This window comes from Pelecanus crispus, chromosome 5, assembly GCF_030463565.1.
Source record: "Pelecanus crispus isolate bPelCri1 chromosome 5, bPelCri1.pri, whole genome shotgun sequence".
NCBI lineage: Eukaryota > Metazoa > Chordata > Aves > Pelecaniformes > Pelecanidae > Pelecanus > Pelecanus crispus.
In genome coordinates this window covers 5,547,193-5,572,047 of record NC_134647.1, presented here as the reverse complement: position 1 = coordinate 5,572,047, position 24,855 = coordinate 5,547,193, and the positions used below count along the sequence as shown (strand labels likewise).

Genomic DNA, 24,855 nt, shown 5'->3' with positions numbered 1-24,855 from the left:
CTCTCATCTTTTAATATTCTTCTAAAAAGCAAATTAAAAAAAACCCAAACACAAACCCCCACACAATAATTCCATTTTCTATGGTAATTCTTCAGGGCATTTTGGGTCATTTTCTCAACCTTCCATATGTTGAAAAGGTGCAGGAAGGGCAGCAGCTTAACAACAAATGATGATATTTATTGAGACAGAAAGAACAGAGCATATCATAAGGATATATTCAGTATTCTTTTTAATCTAATATCATCCATTTGCAGAAGTATTGTAAGTTGATCCTGAGCTCTCCTAGAAGTATTTTCTTGAAAACATGTAGAGCAGAAAAGGGCATATTAGCAGATGTTAAACAAGGGGAATATAGCACCCCAAACAGAGGTTATAAAAAATATTGGGGTCATCCTAGAAATCTTTTTTTTGTCCTTATGGTAAAGTTGGTTTGTAATTCCATAAACACTCTTTATACTAATAATGGAGAAAAATGTGCACATTATTAATTAAGACCATGCTAATTTTTTTAAAGACAGCACCTGTACTAAATCAATTAAAGCAATATATATGAAAGTTACTTTGCTTAGCACTGAGAGGTCTCATATTAACTGAAGATCTTGTATTTTTGAGCTGTTTAATTTAAAACAAATGGCAGATTTGAGCTATGTAATTTAAATCAGGAAATTCTATACGCCCAACGTTTGTTAGTGGATTTGATATTCTAGCTCAAGACAATTATAAGGAAAATATGACTGAGCAGCAACATTTTCATCTGGAAGCACATCCAATTTTTAACTTCCCAAAATGTAAGAACAGAGGTGATTCAGATGTGATGTTGAAAGTCATATTTGTCTTCAGTTTTGGATTGGTTAAAATAACAGTTTGGGAAGGGTGGTTGGTAAACTTTGAAAGCATGAGATTTTGGGTCTGATTCAGAGAAGCAATCAACAGCTTGAATGGTTAGCCAATGCTCCTCCCAGTTTCTGCTTCCAGATGGATAGAAATATTAAAAAGAATAACCTTTCTCATATGTTATTTGGCATCTCTGGCCCTGGCCAAACACCAGAAGTTTTATGCTACAAAAATGAACGGTTAGAAGGGGAAGAAAAATATCGAAAGATGTAAAGTAAGTTTGATTTTAAAAAAAAAAAAAAAAGTAGGTGGAGATGGGGATTAAGTCTTATTTTAGCTCTAATAATTCATCCATCCATCACTAGATAAATAGTGACATGACTCTGCACAATAATCCCTACATACTTTCTCTCTGGGTTTTCTATGGCAATGATATGCATGACAGGAATTTGCATGAGATATGTACAAATTATAGAAAATGCACACACTAATCCTCATGTACCCATTTGAGAATGTCACCTAAATCATTGTCCACAGACCTACAAACCTTTTCATGGGTACAAACAGATATGTACGTGCTATATATTTCGTTATATGCTGTATACCAGCAACAGAAAAAAAATCTAAGGAAATAGCTAAACATATTACACTTAATATAATGATATTCTGTATAATCAAAATAACAGATATATTTGATTTAAAAATCCTTATGTTGCATGTTAAAGCATGTTTTATTGCTATTTAATGGTTTTGTAGACAACAAAATTCTATTGAAATTGTTACAAAATCACCTTGTGACACAATTTACTAAAAAGATCACGTGGAGTTACAATATCCCGGAGAGCCACTGACTCAGTAGTGTTTGAAGGGGAAAACAGACCCACTCTGAATCACAATTTTGCTTCTTTTTCCATTACTAACACAGTTGGGACATCCTTAGCTAATGAGATCTGATGAGATTGCAGGTCAATGGGTTTGGCTGAAGACCAGTCATCTTGTTTTGTTTGGTTTTTAATTTTTAAATATAAATTTACATAGCTAGAAAACCACCCTATCCCAAATTGTATATCTGTTGTGGTTTAAGCCCAGCCGGCAACTGAGCCCCACGCAGCCGCTCACTCACTCCCTGGTGGGATGGGGGAGAGAATCGGAAGAGTAAAAGTGAGAAAACTCGTGGGCTGAGGTAAAGGCAGTTTAATAGGTAAAGCAAAAGCCACGCACAAGCAAAGCAAACCAAGGAATTCATTCAGTGCTTCCCGTGGCAGGCAGGTGCTCAGCCATCCCCAGGAAAGCCAGGCTCCATCACGCGTAACGGTGGCTTGGGAAGACAAACGCCATCGCTCCGAACGTCCCCCCCGTCCTTCTTGTTCCCCCAGCTCTCTAGGCTGGGCATGGCGCCATACGGTGTGGGCTGTCCCTTGGGTCAGCGGGGGTCAGCTGTCCCGGCCGTGTCCCCTCCCAGCTCCTGGTGCCCCCCAGCCTGCTGGCGGGTGGGGTGGGGTGAGAGGCAGAAAAGGCCTTGGCTCTGTGCAAGCACTGCTCAGCAGTGACGGGAACATCCCTTTGTGATCAGCACTGCTTCCAGCACAAATCCAAACCATAGCCCCATATCGGCTACTGTGAAGAAAATTAACTCTACCCCAGCCAAAACCAGTGCAATATCACAGCTCTCCAAGGGATGTTTTAGCAGGCCATAGAGAACCAACTGTCTGCAAGGGCCTCTGGCTCAAGGGAAATGGTGCAGAGATGTGGAGAAGCACAAATCGAGAGAATGAAATGAAAACAAAAGACCAAGCCTAGGACTTGTGTCTAATATCCCAAAACTCGAGCACAACCTTGATACCCTGCAACCAGGGTTGCAGCCTCGTGTCTGCCAGCAGAGCCTTTAGCCCGTTCTAACACCACAGAGAAAGGACCAGGTTTCAGTAATAGCAGTAGCAGAGTATGGGATCTACAAAGGTGATATCAGGCTGCTAATATCACATACTGCTTTTTACAGGTAATAGCTAAGGGCTTTGCCTTTTTGAGTGTGTTTTAGAAAATGCCCAACACAGCTGTGCTTTCCCTTGTTTATAACTCTAGTTTCAGATTGTATGTCGGGAAGTGACAGAACAGCTCAACTCGGTTTTCTGCGCCATGCTATGAGATAATTTAGTTCAGCTGGAAACCTGAAGACAAGTTCTCCCTGCACATGGATGCACACACTCCAGTGAAGTGTGACCTTTTAAGGGCTGTGAGGGGTGAGCGCCTCAGTACCGGAGCTCATCTGAAAGACAGCACCACTTAAAAGCATGATGCCTTTTAGCATTTTGCATGAGCCTTGATTTAGTGCTGACTCAAAGCAAAATGTGGCACCTACGAAGGCAATGTAGCTTTTCCTGTTGTACAAATGTTTAACGTTTCTCTGACATTGGTTACCCCTAAACATGACTCTCTTTAGAACATAAGAAGCAAGAGTCTTTTACAGAAGTATGGTGTGTCCTTCATAGCTATTAATGAAACGTGGTCTCCTGGAACTCAATATATGAAATGGTACCTCGACAAAATTTACTTGCAATATATTTTTCACTCATTTTTTACTTATAGCTAGAAACTTTGCTTGCATTAAAAGAAATTTCTTCTAAATCAACAAATAGAATGTTATTGGGGGTTTTTTTGAGGTTAATTCTGTGTACTAATTGACTTTTAACGTGCAAATTTTCAAAAGAACTGACTCTATTGGAAAAAATAGGTGGCTAAACTGAGAATTAGTGATAAATGCCCCCACACTAGATTAGCTGGATGCAGACCCTTACGCATGTACTAAGTGAACTCATTCATCTGAATAAATTACATGGTTATGACATGGTGTTTGTTGTTTTTTTTTTTTCTTTCTTGTAGGTAGTGGAGAAAGAAGGATATCTTCTAAAAGCTAAAATTGCAGACGGTGGCAAGAAATTAAGGTATTATATGTGAATGTTACAGAACTTATCAGTTGCCAAGTTCAAAGCTGATGCATGTTCAAGTAAATACAGCTACTATTGCTGCTAATAGCCAAATTGCTATTGTTTCAGTATTAAGCCAATGTATGATTACAGTCCCAGAAACCAAGTGACAGCAGCTAATGGACTCATTGCATGCAATGAGCATGTGTCGATATTAGCCTCTATATTATATATATTATACATATATTAAGGACAGCCTTAAGGCACTAGTGAAACCAATAATATATTTTCCAATGGGCAAATTTTTGGTGCTGAGCGTGTGTTTGAGGGGTCAAGGATGGGATGTAGGAACCCACCACATGGTGATGCCACAGGGATGCCAAGGCAAGATTATCAAAAGTGGTCAGCACTTACTCGCTTAGCACTCTTTGTGTTGAAGGCAATGGAAATCTTAATACTGCCTTTTATGGAAGGATTTGCTATGGTTTGCTATATTTAGATGCTTGTAAAGGAGTAGCAGTGATATGACCAGCACCATATGTTGCCAATGAGAATGAGAGAGTAATGTGAAATATTACTTTTTCTGCCTGGAGAAAGGAGCCGAGTAATAAGTTCTCATACTTATATAGCGCTAAACCGTAAGGATCCTAGAAATGCTCATTGAAAAGGGAGTCTGGAGGTCACCTAGTCCAACCTCTCACTTGAAACAAGAACATCGTCAATGCTTGGCCAAGCCTGCTGCAGCTGCCATCAGAGACTGCTGTAACTTGCATTTTGGGAAAAGGCATTGCACTTCGGACAGTGACAGAAGCTTCTGTAGTGTGCGCGTAGGCTGGGCATCACCTGTGAACAAGCCCAGACAAGGAGGGAGTTTAACCTTCCCAGTGTGTTGGGTGCCCTTAGCGCAAAGCCTCTCCATGGCTTGGCGCTGCGCGCCGGCTCGGCATGGGCACAGGGAGGAGGCAGCGTAGCTCGGCCACTTGCATTTTTAAATATCCCCGAACAGTCTCATATTTTTTAAACAGCCTCCGAGATTGTGAGCACCACTGAAGCTATAACGTGCTGCCATCAGGTGTTCGTTTGACAGAATGCAAATGCAGCCGCAAGCGCCCGGGGCTCCTTTCGTAGCCCCCACGAGTCGGGTCGCACCTCGCCGGGGCTCTGAGGCAGCGGCTTTCAACCATGACTTTAACCTTGTAGCCACAGACGAATTCATGCAATACCCTTCTTAATTCTAGCTGGGTCTTCTCTGCATATTGATCTTTATGGCTCTTTATACAGAGAGAGGATGGGTAGTGGGGATTCATCTACTCACTTTGACTCCTTTCGCTTACCTGAACTTGCTGTTCAGTGGCTGGAAGTGATTTCTTGAATAACGTTGGTGCTGCATGGCAAAAATCAGAATATTGTGAACTGACTCTTCCAAAGAGTTTGAAAACCTTAGGTCGCTGCATGTATCCCATGAAATACGGTGTGTGCCCATCTGTACAGAGTAATACACCCCAAAGCATTTTTTTATTTTTTATTTTTTTATCTCACTGATGACTTTATGGACAAACTCATAAAAAGATTGACTAGTTTATATACTTTTTATCTTTAGGTCACAGAAGTAATGAACTTTTGATTTTAAAATGTCACTTTTTAAATGAAACAACTAGAATAAAAGAACTGGGGAATTTAAATTTAAGGGGAAAAAAATATTCTTGCAGATAATACGGTGAAATTGAGTTGCATTCTCATAGCTTCTATAATTCCTATAGTCTCCTGCCAAACCAGTATATTTTCTTATTCCTGATGGAATTAAAGCATTCTTTCCTTAAAATTCAGAATGAAACTTAGATAAAGCTTCTCACCTGATATGGTTTAAGAAATGCTTATCATTGACTTTTTATTTCTTTGTTGTTGACTTCTTATTTCAAAACCATAAATAGAACTGTATTTTTTTTTTATGAGGTCCAGGTTGAAATGAAATGTTTTCAAATCTTGACAAACTTCCCAGTTAGTTTGATCAGAAATTTGAACATTTTAAGAAGATTGCACACAGGTTTGGGACCTCAAAATGCAATTGTTGATTTGTATGTCTCAGGTAGAAAACCTGCCCCATGAATAGCTGGAGCAAGCAGCACTCTGGCTGGTAGAAGTGGCCATGACACAGAAATGTTCTCCTCCATAGCTAATGTCAAGCATTTGGTGTAAGTTAGGTACTGAATCTAAACGGTGTCCCAAGGGTTTTAATCCTTTCATAATCCATATTTATCCAGGATATGCAACTCATAGGAAAATCTGTTTAAACTGGCACATAGCATGCTTGGCCACTTACTCCCCTGTGCACTTACATGACCTCTTATGAGTAAGAAAAAAAAAAAAAAAGAAGAAAATTAAAAAGAACTGAAGTTGTACTTATCAACAGACAACTTGTATTCACTACCTTCATGGTGATTCTCAGCTACAGCACTTGTTTCCTAAGCGTACTTTAAAAATTAATTAGCTGAGGCTGAACCGTTCTTAATGCCAATATGCACAATCCACAGCTATGACCATAGTTCACATTAGCTAAGGATACAGCTTTACAGTGGTAATAAATTTGGCTGAAAATTTCAGTGTCACTTACAAACACTGTCCTTTTGTGGGGAAATATTTGCCGGTGATGGTCAGGTACTTTTCTAAAACCCTACTGTGTCTTTCTCTTTCTCAATGTCTCTCTCTTTGTTGTTTTCCCATTAAAATGGCATAAAAAATGCGGTTCTGTTTTCTTCAGACATATTCATCTCCTCTACAGAGACTTTCTTTCAGTGTTGCCTCTTGTTGGCCATATTTTGGGCATGATCATTAGATCATGCTGAGCGAAATCCTGCCCCCCCTGAAGTGAGTGCAAGTTCCTCTGACAACGTCAGTGGCGTTAGGGCTTCATCTGAAATATTGGTTATGCTCCTTAAGCTGATGACTGAAACATATTGAATAGGCAAAAAATTAATAGAAAAACTGCCTGTTGTTATGCCTGATGTGCAGTTTGATGGGATATTGAGTGCAGGAGAGCTGTGAGATGGATCTGGAAGTGAGCATTGCAAAGACCGATAGTCTTTAAAACTCAACAAAGCCAGGTTTTGCTGGAATAAAAAATGAGTGTGTTTGAACTACTTAGGAATACCTAAACAGAGAAAACTCAAAGGGACTAAAGAAAAGAGAGGAAAAAGGGCCCTCTGTGTCCTTACAGGCAACTCCCTCCTTTCTAACGCACTGCAACATACATGTGAAACAGCCTGTTTATCATACACATTTTCAAGTTTATTCTAAAATGCTTAAACTTGTGATTTGCATTCACAAAAAGAAAATAGTGCATTTTGAGTATTTTTGTAAATATCAGGTGTTATGACCCTTAAATAAGAGGCCCAAACTTGAGACTTTGATCTAAAAATAGTTTTCTATCAGACCAGATCTACTTGTTTATGACTATGCAGTGGTTTGAAACATCACATTATAGGTAATATATATAAAAACATTTTCTTCTGGGTTGATTATGTTCTTCTGTGTCAGGAGACACTGTTTCACATACTGTTGGTGTATTTTGACTTTTCCCTAGCCCCAGCAGTCTGCCAGCTCTCTAGGGCTGTACCATGAACTCCTGATGTTTAATGGTTACTTAAACATCTCTCAGACAGAATCATGGAATGGTTTGGGTGGGCAGGGCCCTTCAGAGCCCACCCAGCCCAGCCCCTGCAGTGCCAGGGACAGCTTTAACCAGAGCAGGGTGCTCAGAGCCCCGTCCAGCCTGGCCTGGGATGGTGCCAGGGATGGGGCCTCCACCGCCTCTCTGGGCAACCTGGGCCACTGCCTCACCACCCTCACTATAAAACATTTCTTCCTTATAGCCAGTCTGAATCTATTCTCCTTTAGTTTAAACCCATCACTCCTTGTCCTGTCCCAACAGGCCTTGCTAAAAGCTTGCCCCCCCCTTCCTGCAGCCCCTCTCAGCACTGCCAGGCCGCACTCAGGCCTCCCCGCAGCCCCCTCCTCTCCAGGCTGAGCACCCCCAGCCCCCCCAGCCTGGCCCCGCAGCAGAGGGGCTCCGGCCCTCGGGGCATTTTGGTGGCCCTCCTCTGGCCCCGCTCCAGCAGCTCCATGTCCTTCTTGTGCTGAGGGCCCCAGATATTGTTCTTATTCCTTGCTCTCCGGTAAATTTTTTATTTAGGGAAAGGAGAAAGTATTTGGGACCTTTCAAAATAGACCCTTTGCTGACCTCCTTATAATCAGATTGAAATTACATTTTTCCTTCTCAGTTCTATTTTAAATATTAATTACCAGAAGGGCACCAGCTTTTGGAATCCTCTAAGTATATGTGAACTTTAAGCATGTGTGAATAATCCCACTGTTTTCCTGTGATTAAGGCACCTTGGTGGAAAAGGAACATAGATAGGCTTTAAAACATGAATGAGGAGAAAGAAGGCCTTCAAGTTTTGTTGGGCCACATTCAGGTATAATTTAGATGGTGCAGCTTCATCAATATTGGTGAAAGTGCATGGCTGATATTGACTTAGGACCATTTTTGTTTCTGCAATGAAATAATTAAAACCCAAGCCTACAAATGGAGCATCTTTTACCTCCTGCTTGCATGCCTTGCTAACTCTTCCTTTTTTAATTTTTATTTTATTTTTAAGGAAAAACTGGTCCACGTCCTGGGTTGTTCTCACAGCTCGGAAAATGGAATTCTACAAAGAATCCAAGCAGCCGGCTCTGGCCAACCTGGTAGGCAATCAACCATCCAATATACTTGGCTTCATTGCAACTGTTATTTCAGTATAAAAAGTTCAGTGTTTACATAAGACAAATTCAGACTGAGCTGGCAACCTTCAGAGGTTTGAGAGCTGCTGAAGGAAAATGCCTTGATAAACCTTTAATCAGATGTGGTGTATGAGAAGAAATAGGACTTAGCATGTCCTTTATTAAGAGGTGCATTTTGAGCATAATTGCAAAGTGAGACAAATGGTGAGTGACTATCCAGTAATGTGAAGGTAACACTTTAAATTAAGGTGCCATTTATAAATGCTTTATTCTTATTCATGAAAATGATCACTAAATGCAGCTACTTCCTCAAATAATATATTATAAAGTATGTTATAAAATGCATTAGTAATAAATGCTTAACAGATGATGCGATGAGAATCCGTTGCAAAGGATATTGTGAGATGTAAATTGTATTAAACCATGTATGTGCATCTTTAATACATGAATTTAAGTTGTTATCTACCATCCTATAAAGTTCCTTATACATTAATAAATAATAATAAATTATTTATAAATGGCACCTTAATACAGGGTGTTACCAAAGCAGAAAACATTATAAGTTAGCAAAGTGATTTTTTTATCGTAGTACAAATGTGACATCTACCATATCCCACTAACCTTCCTGAATATTTCTATGACTCCATCTAACGCAGCTAATGCAATTTCTGTAGCCTGTAGTTACTACAAAGTGAAATTTGCAGTACCTTTTTATTGTGCCCCAAGGAAAGACCACCGATCTTAGTCTTCGGAGATGTGACAGCTACATTGTGCAAGCAGTAACGGCACGTATCCCTGCAGTGCTAGTTATTGCGAGTTTGAGCCTACGAACCTGAATGTGGGCAACAAAAAGGGAATTCAGTAAATGCGTGACACTGTGGGCAGCAAAGGGACAGGTTTGACAAAGCCCCGCTGTGAAAGGCTCTCAAGGCCTGATCAAACCTGCCAAATCTCATTGGCGTGATGGGTGGCCACAAAGGTGCTCTCTTTGGCAGGAGTCACAAACAATAAGCTATTTTTTCCATGGCAGGTGATACAAACCTTTTCTTTTATATATTCTTGATCTATCAATGCCACCTGCCATAATAAAATCAGCTTTAAAGAACACCTTTTCATGCCTTGTTCTTTTGGAAAGAAGATGAGGGTCACAGAAAAATAAAAATAGATGAAATAATAAAAGCAAGTAAAGGATGAAGTTTGGTACTTTCTGCTCATGTTTGTGCCAGTACAGCTGGAAAATATTACTTTTCTGAAGCTGTGAAAACAGTATGGCTTGAATTAATATTCTTTTCAGAATCACCTCTTTTCCTTAAAGTCGAATTAGATATTATTTACAAAAAAAATCTCAGGTGAACTTATTAGAATTAATCTTATAATTTACTAGCTGTTTTACACTTCTACCTGCTGCTACTTCTCTTTTCTCTTTGCAAACACTCACCCAAATCCCAGCAGATAAATGGACCAGGAGAAATTCAACACACAGGAGACCTGATTTTGCTCTGAGACTCAGTTTTGCTCTGAGACTCCTCCACATGGTTAAATCCCATTGGCGGTTTAAGGATTTAGATACTAAAGTAGACTCGCTGGGAGAATATCACTCTGGCCCACATCTCAGTCTGTTGAACTCAAAAAATTAAGGTGTGTTATGAGAAAGGATCTTCTGAGAAGTCAGTCCCATTCCCTGAAGTTTCACCTCATCCCCAGTGCTCACAGCTGGTGAGGTAACATCTACTGCCTCCTGTGTTAGGAAGAACACAGACATATTGATCCTGTATTTTGCTCGTTATGGGGGAAAAAAATAAAAGTGTGTTTGGTGGGGTTTTTTTTGGCAGGTTGGTTTTTTTTTATTCCATGCTAGATCTGAATACTGGGGCTGTGAAGTCAATGTTCACTAGGTGAGAAAAAGCTGTTAAAGTTACATTTTCTGTCTACCGCATATAACTTATATGCAATGGTAAATAAACAAATTTGGTAAAGCTTGACAACAACAAGAGCTGTCAGTAATCAAAATCTTATAAACCAATTTCCTAAACCCAAATTTCACACATCAAAAAAAGCTAAACCAACATGTTGATCTCATCTGATAAAGCAAATGCAGTGCTTATTTCCTTTGTAAGCCATTTAACCAGATATAATTTTGATAGTGGAAAGGAAATAATGCAAAAAGAATTCATTAGAAATCATTTGTTTACTGATTCTATTTTTTTTTTTCCCCAGATGTAGTTTACTTTAGAAAAAGGGGAGCTCAACCATTAATTAAATAATGTAATAGAGGCAATGTTCATTCACAATAGTATAACTTATAACAAAGCATTTCTATTGTTAACAGCAAAATGATGTGACTTAACAGAAAGATTAATGTTCCTTTGTATTATAAAGCTATTAATTCATTAATTATTAATTATTAAATACTGTACATGATGTGAAAATTTAGAATAAGACAGCATCATTATAAGAGGAATGATATTTCACAATAAAGGCAACAGGAGAGAGGGAAATGAAAGCACATTCTAATCATACCTCTTCTGATGATGATAACATTTAGAAGTGATTTAAGATTATATTTACCAAAATCTTTAAAAAAATTCTAATGCAAAGAACTAATAATAGCTAAAAGGAGTTTTCGCTGTTCCTTTGTACCATTGTAGATGTAGAACTCGCTGTAACGACTTTCCTATTGATTTGCATGGAGAAGACTGAGATCCGTAGTTTTCTGGTGAGGCTAGTGACAATATCTGGTATTATTATTAGTAATAGTTAGAACACAAAAATTAAACCACACAGAGGAGAGAATCAGCGAATGAGCTTATTTGCAAATATTACTGGAAATGCAAGTTTGCATCCCGTGTAGCTAAATCATTATCTTTTACTGCTGCCTTGATCATTTGTGGTCATGCTTTTGATACACATTTTTAGCATTCAGATGACTATAACTTGCTTTTTATTTTAAATTAAGGACATTGTGATCTAAATGGATCACAGCTCCATTCTTTCTTACCGGCATTAAATTCTATTATCAGTGGGTCTTTCTGACCAAGAAAAAGTAGACTGTTTATTCCCTGCGATACTTTATTCAACAGAGGTTATTTTAACCTCAGGTTATTAGCCCATCTGCAAAGTAATTTAGCGAGTGAAAATGCTGCTGAAATCCATATTCATGTTTAGGAAGATTTCATTGTAGCAGACACTTGTATCAATTTACAGCATAACCCCCTCCAACAACATTGATATAACATAATTGCTCTGACTGCAAAACACAAAGCAAGGACGCAGAGTGCTCAGGCTTTCCCAGTAACCTTAACTCACTCTCTTGCAGTGTCTCTGGGTAATGCATGAACTGGAAAGCAAACTATGTAACAAGACAATGTTTAGAATCATAGAATTGTTTAGGTTGGAAAAGACCTTTAAGATCATCCAGTCCAACCATTAACCTAACATTACCAGGTCCACACTAAACCAATCAAGGGTAGACTAGACTAAACCATGTCCCGTAGTGCCACGTCTACCTGGTTTTTGAATGCTTCCAGGGATGGTGACTCCACCACCTCTCTGGGCAGCCTGTTCCAATGCTTGACTACCCTTTCTGTGAAGAAATTTTTCCTAATATCCAATCTAAACCTCCCCTGGCACAGCTTGAGCCCATTTCCTCTCGTCCTATCGCTAACTACTTGGGAGAAGAGACCAACACCCACCTCACTACAGCCTCCTTTCAGGTAGTTGTAGAGAGTGATAAGGTCACCCCTCAGCCTCCTCTTCTTTAGGCTAGGGTGAATTTCTAGGCAATTTTCCTGAGGTCCCTATGGATTTAAGCAGGGCTTCTCACTGTGTGGAGCTCCCCAGGTGCAGAAGAAGGGCTGATGTGCATGATGGACAGTCTCAGGCTTGATGGATCTGAATGGTTTTGCATGTAGTTTTCATCAGAAGCTTCATATGCTATGCCATACCCATGAGTCTCACATGGTGTTCGTAGACACCTCATATCCCGTTGTGTGCAGAATTGCTGAATTCTTCAAAAGAGAAGCTTTCCAGTTGATTATTGTACATAGCAGAAAGGTGTTCGTCTTTCCAGCACCATGAGCTTTCATCCCATGCTTTCTGGAAAGGGAGATGCACATACTTATAATTTTCTTCTGCTTATTACAAAATCAGAGCCGGAAACAAACTCCAGATTACAACAACAAAACTAAACTGTGTGTGCACTGAGTGCACAGAGGAGTCCAAGTTCTGCTGCTGCATACATTTTTGTACAATCATAGAAATTAGAGATGGTAAAATCCTATAGAGTTCACTATTCCATTTTCCTGCAAAACTTCCCTTGGCTTTCCATTTTTTTTCCCTCACTTCAGTGTGAAATGCTATGGCAGTTTTCCTGAGGAAAGTATTCTGTAGCCTGGTATCCTTCAGTATCAAGAAACTATTTCCTGTTTCTTTGTCTGTGTTTTAATCTCTTCATCTCATTATGTGTTTCCAAAATTTCTTGACTCTTTCCACTAGTGGAATAAAGCTGCCCTTCTTTGTTAAAGTATTTTCAGACTCAAACTGTCCTTTTGGGTAATTTTTTTCAAAGAAAGCAAGGTGACCCGCTTTGACAAGGCTGTGTTTTGTGTTCATGATGGGTTACAGAGCTGCCTGCTCTGTGCGGTGCAGACCTGGTCATTGCTTGGAGTCCTGGGGAGAAAACTTCCCTGGGGTATCTCCTGGCCAAGGAGAGTGATCTAGTCAAAGGAGGCACCATAGCCCTATTTATAAAAGTATACTACTGGAATACTGAAAATTCATTTACTTTTTTCCCCCCTATGTGAATATTTGTTTGCACTAATAGCTTGGTGTTTGTCTGGTTGTTGGTGTTTTGTTTTTTTTTTTCCCAACTTTGTTACTTTTGTGATGCAAATATTAACTGATTAAATTTCACAGCATCTTTTTAAAATCAACTACCAATACTGCTGTTTTGATCTGTTATTAAAAATTCAGAAAGATTAAGTTCTTGTCAGAGGCCAGGCAGGAAGTCTGAGGCAGAGTTGGGGAAAAAAATCCAAACCCTGCTCTTCCAGTGGTTTAGACACAAGAACATCCTTCTGGTTTGAACAACATATTTCTTCTATTAAAATAATTAAAAAAAGGAACAAAGGCACACAAGACTGTCAGTTTTAGAGGAGCTGAACCATGGTGGGTTTATGGTTTGGCAAATGGAGAACATAATTACAACTCCAGTACTGAAAACTGCCAGAGACTCTGGCTGCAGCTTACTTGACTAGGATATCATACTCTGCTTCTTTTAACCTAAACAGGTCCTTTCCTACCCATCTCAGAAACACCCTGGGGAACACGGGGTTTTTTTAGCCTTTAATAACAACATCAGAGAAATTCAGTGAGCAATCTTTGGGAAGCTGATCATTTGGTTGATGCTGGACTGGGCACCGTTAACTTCTATTAAGTCCATTTTCTTTATCACCAATGCCATTTTTTTAAGGTAAAATGGCTTAAGAACAACAGAGCAAAAAAGATGCATTAGGCTGATTAATATGTTATGTGGATATTACTCCATATCTTACCCAAAAGGACTTATTAGTGCTTTATACTGTTAACAGTAGTATTTTTATTGTTGTCTGGGATGTGCAGTAACCTAATCTACAAAGGCTACTCTAAACTACATGGGCTTTGCCAAAACTGCTGCACAGGCAGAGTCCCTGGAGAAGGAGCTTATATGGCAAATGAGGATTATTGCACTTTACACCAACTCCCAGCAACGTAAATGATACAGGCAAACAAATCTGCTCTTTGAATTATTTGCATCCGTACGGAGGAGCAGGGGAGGCAGAGCTGTGTCACTCCGGGATGCACGAACTGACGTTGCGAAATAGCAAACTGTGGAGCTACCCTAGTGTTGAGCTCTTTCTGGGTGTCACCATGCCCTCGAAACCTTTTTTTTTTCTTTAGGAGCTAGAAATGATAATTTGTTTGGAGGAAGGAGATAGCTTGTCTTGCAGATACAACGTATGTTCTTGTCTAATTTCTCTCCTTTCCAGCTGTAAGAGTTTAAATTTGCATTTGGAAAACCCACAAAACTTTACCCTTAAACCCAATGGCTTTTCAAGAGGTTTTGCAAAGTAAGCATTTAAAATATCTGGTCAATGTGTATGCATTTGTGTTTTGATCTATTGTATGTTATATTAGACTGTTTTTTAAACCATCTATTTTTAAAATTTTGTATCTAGTATAAGAAACTTATTTCTGAGTTAAGACACCTCAGGAGTGGTTATTTAATAATACCAGGGAATAATGAACTCTTTTCAGTAATATCAGCAGCTGTGCTGCAATAATCTGTCACTTGAACTTGATCTATTCTTGTTTTATCTGATAACTATCCCAGTTTGTGAAAAGTCAGGCCATATTCATGGTTGATTTTTTTTTTTCTTTCCAGAAACCAGGATATAAACCCGAGTGTGTGGATTTGTGTGGTGCTCGCATTGAGTGGACCTCTGAGAAATCCAGCAGAAAGAATGTCTTTCAGGTAAGAGGCAATGCATACATTTCATTGCTCATTTGAGTATAAACTCTGTTAAGTTAAGAGGTAAGGTTTATTTCCTTGGGTTTAATAACTAGAGACTGATTTAATACAGCTTTTTTTCTTACCAATACAGGAGTGTAACATTTTATCAAGCATCAGTTTACTATTTTTCTAAGAGAAAGATTTCTGATGACTGAGTCTCCTAAACACTTGAGAACCTGTTGATTTATTGATTAATGCTCTATATTCAATTTGTTTTTAAAACTTAGTAGGTAATTGCTTTGGGTTCAGGCCTAGAATCTTGACCTAAAGGACTTCCATAAACACAACTTCTTCAAACTGCTTATAAAAGCATTGCTCCAACACAGTGCGGTTACTCTGTTTATTTTTATTGCTGTTCAGGGTCCTCAGACGGTGATGACCCAGGTTCAGTTCTGGGAGGGGAGGGGAGGATTTTAAAAGCTTGCCTCTGTCAGGGCCAGAATAGAAAGATATGTATTTCTCATAGGACTATTCTTCATTGATGGAAAATAATATTATTGAATTACTTCATCTAAATCCCATTGAATTGAAAGGGAGGATCAAGGCCCAAGAAGATGAAAGGACAAGAAAAGCGTTACTGCAAGGTTAACATTCCAGGATCTAGGGGTTAAAATATTTATTGCAACATCATCAGGTTTTGGATGTAATCCAGCTCCCATGAATATCAATAGAAAGGTTGGGGGCTTTTTTTGTTTCACTAAAAGTTGCATCAAACCACATCAAAATTTATTCTCTATGAACTGAGTTGTTTCCCAGAGTTCTAACATTAAGAATTTTTAACAATACAAACAATAAAGGGAGGAGAGACACAAAAGGGAACATGTCAGGGTCAAGATACTATTAGTTACCAGATAGTCCTTTGGCATCATGACCAATGAAACATGCTGGAGGAACCAACTGTGCCTGGGTCTAGGGTTTAAGGAAAAAAAAATACCACACACAAAAAAAACCCTAAGGGACTGTACATGGTTTTTTGAAAAGGAACCTCTTTGGGTCAACTGGGTGTTACAGAGACTTTTTCAAGGTTTATTTTTCTAGACATCTTTCTAAAGCACATGCAATATTTAGAAATATTCCTCTTCTTCAAGACAGTGAGACTTACGCTTCTATACCCCCCACATCCTTCAGGTTGTCTTGAGACAACACTTGGAGCTTTGTCATTTCCTAGGTATTTTTAGAATAAATATTTTGGTTTTGCTGTCAATCTTCAGCTTTTTCACTTGGAATGTGATTAAGCATAACCTTAGCCTTCACTCCTGCAACCCCCTGAGCACAGACAGGTCTTCTGAGCTTCTAGGGTTTATTTCTCATTTTGCAGTAAGCAAAATTTCTGTTTGGAAATGCATATTGGAGTGATGATTCATAGCAGCTAATACATTTCCAACGTAAAGACAAATGAAGCTCTGTTATTGATTTACCAAACTGGTTGTATGAAGACTTTGCAATGCATTTTCTTCTCACTTCTGTTAGTGTGAGGTGTAACTCCACTGAATCAGAATAATGTGAGAAAGGAAACTTGTGCACTACTGTTTGAACCCATTAAAACGTGTCTTCATCAAGCCAATAAGTGAGTGGGAGAGACATTAAGAAGTAAAAGCATGGGAGGAAGGACATATGTTAAAACACATTTTGAAAAGGGATGGAGCATTGTTTAGACAGAGAGCTACAAGAAGATTATGCCAGATGGTAAGAGTGAAAGAGGAGAAGGCTTTGGCATCAGTAGTGGTGACATTTTGGGAAAGGAAAGGACTGAACAAGACTGGTGCTACATGAGCAGATAGAGTGGGAAGGGGACTAGAGAGAGAGTGAAGATTTATGAGATAGTCTGGAGGAAATCCAAGGCGAGTTCGAAAGCGGAGAGGTCAGTTTGTACCTGGATACTGAATATTTCAGGAAACACTTCTGATGATCTACTTATCCCTAGTGGGTGGGAATAAGATTGATAATATAAGTCTACTTATTCATAGATTTGTTCAAATGAAAAGAACATGGGTGATTTTTTAATTTTTTTTTTTTTGCGACCTAAATATAGATGCATTGCATTGCTATTTGATTAAATACATTAGCTGCCTAACTCTGAAATGATCAGAAATAAATATGATTATAACTTCAAAGCATAGCAACAAAGCATAGTTGGTGGGGTTTTGTTTCATTACTTTCTGAATAATAAAACATTCTTTCCTGATTCAAACAGAGCAATGGTTGCTTTCAGTTAATGTGTTGTACTAGGAGTAGATGAAGAATTTTGAGTTTGATTTAGCCTGGGTGCTCAATTTGAGTTCATGAATTATAGATTAGAAATAGAAAATGACTATTGAGATTTTGGTTTGAAGAAAAAGAAGGAAATCTTGAATTTAAAATCTAAGCGTATGACAGTTAATGGATGGTAACAAGAAGATAGAGTATAGGAGTATCATAAAGAAAACTAATTGGAAACATGATCGATGCAGGAAAAAAAAAGAGGAAACTGCAAGTAAATGATATTCAGGCAGGAAGATTTGGGTTTCTGGACTTGATCATGAGGTTTTCAGCAGTGTTACTCCACTCATTTTAATTGAGCTACTCCCTGTTTAACAGGATAAGTCTGATCTGTCTCTCACACTATCCAATTTGTGCATGCAATTTATTTCTGCTCTTGATGAACATATTACGTGGGGTTTTTCTCAGGTTTTCCTTAATAGTAGCTGAAAATATGCATATCTTATAAAATATAATGTTCTGATTTTCCTTCATTTATTTTATTGATGATATAGCTAGTACCAAGGAAAAGAGCTGGTTAGAAACAGCTTCACATGATGTGGGGAAAAGTAGCAGTTTGCAGTGAGATACCGTGCTGTTTGTTCTTGCTGGCTGAATGACGCGATACACTAGGTCTTCATCAGAGGAGTGGTGAATAAAAGAAGATTTATGTTCAAATCACATGCTTTAAATATTTCTGCTAAGTGCTAGTTTGCTCTTTGGTGTTTAGCCTGAAATTTAAAGCACTGAGGATTAAAAGGATTACAACATAATCTTAAATAATCCTAAGTGTCATTTACAGAGAGATGGTTGTAATAACTAAATAAAACCATGTTAAGGGATGGCAGTGTTGTCAGTCAGCAACTGGAACAGAAACAGTGCCTCTGTCACTCTGTCATTCTCCTCTTTCCTTTATTTGGCTTAGTTTGGTATTGGGTAGGTGGATTTTCATGTGGGTTATCAAAAAAGAAAATAACATGATGGGCTGCTTTTCAGTCAGTACTAACATGGCTGCTGAGGCACCAGTAACTAGGTTAGCTTACAGATTTTCTCAATAGTCAATGTTTTCTGCTGCTAGTAAGCTTTTCATTTGGAGTCTATTCTTTCCCCTGCTTTACTCATCCTCTACTCTAAGACAAACAGGCCTTTTAATTTCAAATTCTGCCCAGACGTTGTGGAAGACGTGCTCTTGACCTCTGGCTTCATAATTCTGAAGCTTCATTAGCACAAAGTCTTGTGGCTATAGACTATTTCCTTGAAGAGGTTTTGGAAGATTTCTCTCGGATGATTCAAAAAAGAAAAGGAAAAATAGGAGAGAGGTGAAGAGTGCAAAAAAAGGTCATTAGCAGCATACTTTTGAATCGGTGAAGCTGCTTTGTTCTCTTAATAGCACTATTCATTTAACTCACAGACTTTTCTTAGTTTCTTTAGTAATATATTTTCCCTGTTTACCAAGTTCATTTTTTAGGAATGTTTCGTATGAAGAATTTTGGGAGCTCGATGCCCTGGCTTTTGCCACTGATCTGGCTTGATATTGTTTTTTTTTTCAATGCACTGCAGATGTAAGGGTTTACTCATTCGTATGCAACTAAGAATTGTAAGTGCATGTTACAAATAGAGAAATCTGTGTAAGACATACAATATTTCAACAGTGAGACAGCTGAAAGTACAACTATACCTATGTGTAATATGAAAGAATTTATCTTGCAGCTGTTTCATATATAAAAACATTTACGGTGCTGATCTAGGGTAACTCCCTCGTCCTTGAAGCTATCCAGCTTTGTCCAAGAGCATAATCTGAATGATAAGCTATTTTGTTCTACATACTGTAGGATCAGTATAGTATCTGGATGCCTCCCAGGAATGTTTTAAGTCACTGCTTTTTGCCATGGGAGGGATCATTTTCCTTTCCATCATCTCTCTAGAGGAAGCATTGAGTGTGCAATGTGGAGGGGCTTGGGTTGGTATTGGTATTCGGATTTCTTTGTATGTTTTTTAGTATAAATGCCGTATAGAGGAGGCAAATCTAAAAAAGCCACCTTACACTCAGATGGATGTGAAGCTTCTGGTGGTCCTTATCAGCAGTTGGAGCATGTTCCCCATCCTGAATCTGCCCCGGAGAAAGCGCCTTGCCTGCAACTGAGCCTGAGGGTGCTCTTGCCTGCAACTCCTACGAGGCGTGCAGTAACCTTTGCTGGCTTTGGATTAGATATGCATTAGATGGACCTGTTGTGATTTTGAAACATCTGTACAGCATTTTGTCCACTTCTGGAGGTTACTGCTGTGATTGTGGTTTAGTTTCTATCCCAGGGACCTGAATATATTATTGCCTAATTAAAAGACTTAGCCACATCACGCAGTTATTAGATGGTGTCAGCAAGAAGTGCTTTAAATAATAAACTTACAATTAGTCTTAAAAAAGCACAAGAAAGGGTCTTAATCATCACCTTAGAGATGTTCAAGTGTATATTTTTATGTAAGAAGCACTCTTTGTTTACTGGTGTAGGTGGGAGATCTTGAACACAACGTGGAATGGTCTCTGTATTGTGTTTCTACTTCTCTCTTCTAACTGGCTTGTTAGTGACCTTACCAGCAAAGCCCCTGCCAAAATATTCCGTAAAACCTAATCAGTGAATGCAGACAATCTTCTGACCTCTACATATATTAGCTATTTTCTTTTGTAACCTAAATATAACAAGACCTGCAAATGCATTTTCTTTCTGGAATGTAGTTGTCTTTATTCTTAGGTTTTTTTTTCATTTTGAAAGCCACATAATACTTAGTGTATTTAACAGAAATGCATACAAAATGCAGAGTCAGAGCTGTGGACGGAGGACACTTTAAATATACAGCATTTATACTGATTTCAGGATTCTGGGACCTGACTCTTACTCTACATAAAAGTAGAGCAAGATAGTGTGGCTGTGTGGACATTCTTGGAATCACTTCTGATTTATATCTGTTTAAAAATAAGCTCTTTATGAATTGTCCAATTATGTTTTCATTTATTTTAAAACAGAAGCTACACATGAAACTATGCTTTCTTTAGTTCATTGTCTTACTCGAGTTCCCAGATTTTCTGAGGTGTCAAGCAGTTCAGATCATGACCTTTGCTTTTGGAACCTGCTGTTATAGTAGTGCTCGTAGCATGCAAAACCAGGCAGGAGCTTATGCAAGTAATGGCAGTAGAGCCGCGTTTTCATTGCTATCTGTATGCCAAATTTTTATTGTTGCTTTAAAAAGAAAAGTGAGAGAGACAGTATACAATATAAGAAGAAAAATATCCTTGATTGCGGGGAAAGTTTTGCAGAAAATACAAAATTGCACAGAATATGCATTCTAAATATTACACAAATAAGAAGTCACTTTGCCTTCTAAAGACTTTAACAGGAGGTTTTAAGGTGATAAAGAGGAGGGGTATATAGAGATACCTGGGGGTTTTTTGGTTGGGTTTTTTTGTTTTTTATTTTTTGGTGTATGAAAAAGGTAGATTTAATTGTAATTACTTCACCTGCATTGACAGTAGCTGCTCCTGAGACCCAAGGAAGTGTTCCTGGTTATTACAGAGCACAATGGGTAGAAACACTAGCTGAGAAAGAAAAAGATCCTCATCTAATCCAGAATAAGCAAGAGCCTGCTAACTGGGGCACTTGTATAAGCTATGGGATATGCAGTTTCACCCTTGTTTCAGGAGTGCTAGGTGCACAGTGGTCAGGCTTTAACCATCCCGGGCGAATGAGCGTGTTTGCCTTCTCTCACCAGCGTTTCACTCTTAGATTTGATGTTGCTCACATTATTCCAAAGTGAGTATATTAAGCGTGAAATGAAATTCAGGTTTCTTTGTAAACACAGACACAGAAAGGCTTGATGTGATTCATGTTTTAAGGAATGCCAGGTCATAAAGCCGGTTTCCCCCAGAAAAATGTAATGGAGAGAGGGACACACTTTGTTAGTCCTGTAACACACCTAATGACAGGAACGTACAAACTCTAGGGCCTTGGGTTTCATATGTATAACACCAGTGACACCTTAAAGAAAATGAGAACTTTTTTATAACATGTACCAAAATGTTTGTATTTCAGGTTTCAAACTACATACAGTTAGAAAATAGACAAGGTATCAGCAGGAAGACACTCGACTTTGACAAGAGTGTGCATTTAAAGGGTTTGGGAAACTTGAGTCTTCAACCTCTGTAACAGAAGTTCAAGGAACCTCTCTATATATTCAACCCCTATAATAGAGTTTGGAGCATTTCAAGGAACAGCAACTTTATTCGTAAATCTGGCAAGCTGAGCAGTTAAGGCAGAGCTGTTGCAAAGTTATAGCTGATACATTTCTCTCACTTTCTGTGGTTCCGGTGTCTGCTTTGGGGTAACACAAAACCCTCAGCGGCATCAGCAAAGGCCTCATGTATTTTATGACTGCAAAATCAGGACAGTGGGGTCTTTTTTAATTTAAAAAAATTAAAATACTAGTCACCATTTTACTGATAATGTGAAAAAGTTATTATGTTTCAGAAGTAGCAAAGTCCTCTCCTAATAAGCAACATTTTGTCGTACCTGGCTACTTGAAGGAAGATTTAAAATTCTCAACAAAATTCTGGTTGATTTGTAGCTAGATATCATCTTAGCTAGACAGTTCCTTTTTTCCAGCTATTCTCCCATGAAAAATTTTATGACAATTTCACTGTGGTGGAGAAAAATCTCTTGAGAAGCTTAACTTCAACAACTCATGGAGGTCTTGCAACGGCTTGAAAGTCTGATGAAGAAAGAGCTGCTATGGGCATGGTGCTGTAGTGCTGCTGCTGCTCTGCTGTGGTACTCACTGCAGGCCAGGAAATATCAGGGCAACCAGCTCCTGCAACACACCAGAGCTTGGGGTCTCACTAAGACCCAGCAAACGCCAAAATCAAACTGAAAAGTGAGCCTAAGTTTTCTGTGGAGATCAGGCTGATTTAAAAACCCCACGACCCATATTCTGCAAATGTGACGTTATGTGTACATAGATGTCTGTCTATTGAAAATGATGATTATAATAGCGCACCGCGCTTTTTTAAGAGCCCATCTTTTGACGGATGTAAGTGCTGATATGTGAGTGACTGTGATAGGTATGAGTGTCTGTGTATGCTCATACACATGTGCTTCTTAAGAAATTATATGAATCGCTTAGCTTTTGACAGCTACACTGCAGCTTTCAGAAGTGCAGATGTTATTTGTCCATCAGAAAAGAAAATATTTATTTCAAGCCACAGGCATTTTCTGCATTACAAAAATAAAACATAACAGCAGTTAATGCTTAATGTGCATGTGAAATAATTTTGTCAGGGACAGAAGCACGGCTGAGCATAAGGGCCTGGGCAAATATGTGAGTGCACAAGAAGCACCTTGTGCTTTGGATAACACTGAACCTTAGGAAAAAGCAATCCAGGCAGCTTACCCATGAGCAAAACGTGACAGCGGAGCTGCTTATTTTTCTGTCATTTTTCAGCTGAATTCACAGAGGGTTGTGTTGGTTCTTTTTTTTTTTTTGGTTTTTTTTTTACAGCTGAAGAAGCGAGTCGCGTTTTACGGCTCGCATGCGAAATGGCAGTGGGCTGCAGCCTCTTGCTGCATTATTCATAAACATATTGCTGCCATCTCGTGGGCAGCGCACGAGCCGGCGCGGGCAGCGTTGTGGGCAGCATTGCGGGCAGCGTTGCGGGCAGCGAACATGGCCAGGGCTGTCCGGGCTGGCCAGCGCCACCGGGGCTGTGCCTTTCCCAGGGGAGGACCAGCTCTGCAGCGGACAGTGGTGCAGGTCACTTGGTACCCACCATCAGGAGCAGTTTTGAAGCATCTTTCGGCAAAAATTGGTGCCTGGCCAAACAGTTCATACTATTAACACTTATTTTAGCTGGTTGCTAAATGAGGTAATGTCTGCTTTTAGGAAGGAACAGTGCTGCCGTAAACCTGTATTCTCTAAATTATGCATGCGGTAGTAGTTTTATGTTTTAAAATGGTGATTATCTTCTGATCAGCCGGGCCGATAGGGAAAGGGTAAATAGCTTGGTAAGGACGGGTTGGTTCAAGATAAAGCTTGAGAATTATTGCTACAGATACCCAGTTTGGTGAACTTGATAAAGCCCTCTGAGGTGAGGCCTTCAGTGCTGTGTTTTGTGTACTCATAAAATGGGGAAAAATGGTATTTTCATAGCCCTGGCAATCAACAGCTGAAAGGGAGTACAGAAATGTGAAAGGAGCCTGGCTTTCCTGATTCTTTAGTACTTTAGTACTTTAAGGTTTTGTGATTCTCATGAGTGAAAACAGCTAAATTAATTTAAAAGCATTAAGATTTTTGCAGCCTTCTTAATGTAAGTTAATATTAAAAAAAAAAAAAATTGTCTTGATATGTGCCCAAACATTGCGCACGTTCCCTTAATTTATCAAACTCTTGAAAAAACAAAGAGAAAAATGAATCCTAAATGAACTCACTCAGAGATAATCAAATCTGACTTGTTTACATGTTTGGTGCTGGTATTTCTGTATTCAGCCACTACATTTTTTAAAATCTTGGCTAAGTCGCTTTACTCCATTTTTGTGTTTCTCTTTAATGAGCGAGGCAGATATTTAAAGTTGGCTGGGCACGTCGAGCCTTGGCTGTCCTCTCTCTGAAAGGCAGCACCTCGCATTTGTGTGCAAAGGGATGCCAGATGATATGGTAGGGATTCACATTTTTTGTGTAGGAGTGATTTCTGCCTCTGACATTCTTTGGGGAGAGAATGATTTTGGATGTTTCAAGGTGTTAAGTGGACAATGGCAGGCAACTTGTATGCAAGGGGAGAAATGCAAATAGTGACCTGCCCGCTCTTTAGATAATATACCTCTTGGTTTTCAGCAGAGCAGTCATTCTTAGGCTGTGATTCATGGACCACTAATGGGATGGGGAGACTTTTTGAAATGGTAATACAAGCGTAGTCAGCCTGAGAAGACATTTAAGGTAGTTCCCAGATGGTACAAATGAGAGGAAAACCCAGAAGAACATTTTCCACAAGGGACCCTGGCTTTTCAAACCGCCTCTTCAAGTGTATTGATTTTGAGGATGCACCTCCAATTGATCCCATTTATAGAGTATTTTTATATGGATTGTGAGAGTTGTTAAAAACCTGAGCTTGAGTTTAGAGGCTGGATTGCTTGAATTCTGGTGTGGGTTTTTTTATTTATTTTGTTTTTTTCCTTTTTCCTTTCATTGTCTTATCTCTGATTTGGGGTGAATAAATTCCTAGGAATTTCATGTAATTACATCTGCAATTGCATCTGTAAAACAAGGTGACCCAAGAAGCTTAGCAAATATTTTATTTGGCAAACAAAGTTGCAACGAGGAGCTGTGGTTTGCTTACCATTTCATTTATAATGGACTATCTACCTTAAATTATCAGATCATTTTAACCCTTAAAATCCAAAGCACTTCAGTCAGCCTCCCTTTGTTTTGTTTTTCTGATAATAGTCATGATTGTTACAAATACATTATTATTTAAACAATACATGATATTAA

At 39.0% G+C, this 24,855-nt stretch overlaps 1 protein-coding gene across 1 annotated transcript in view; it reads left to right on the top strand.

Moving 5' to 3' along the window:
* Nucleotides 1-24,855, top strand: part of ARHGAP15 (Rho GTPase activating protein 15) — a 322,363-nt gene that overhangs the window by 37,740 nt on the left and 259,768 nt on the right. Inside the window, exons 4-6 of the mRNA XM_075710898.1 lie at nt 3,715-3,776; nt 8,414-8,501; nt 14,959-15,048. Of these exons, the coding sequence (XP_075567013.1) occupies nt 3,715-3,776; nt 8,414-8,501; nt 14,959-15,048 (240 nt within the window). The remainder of the gene's footprint in view (nt 1-3,714; nt 3,777-8,413; nt 8,502-14,958; nt 15,049-24,855) is intronic.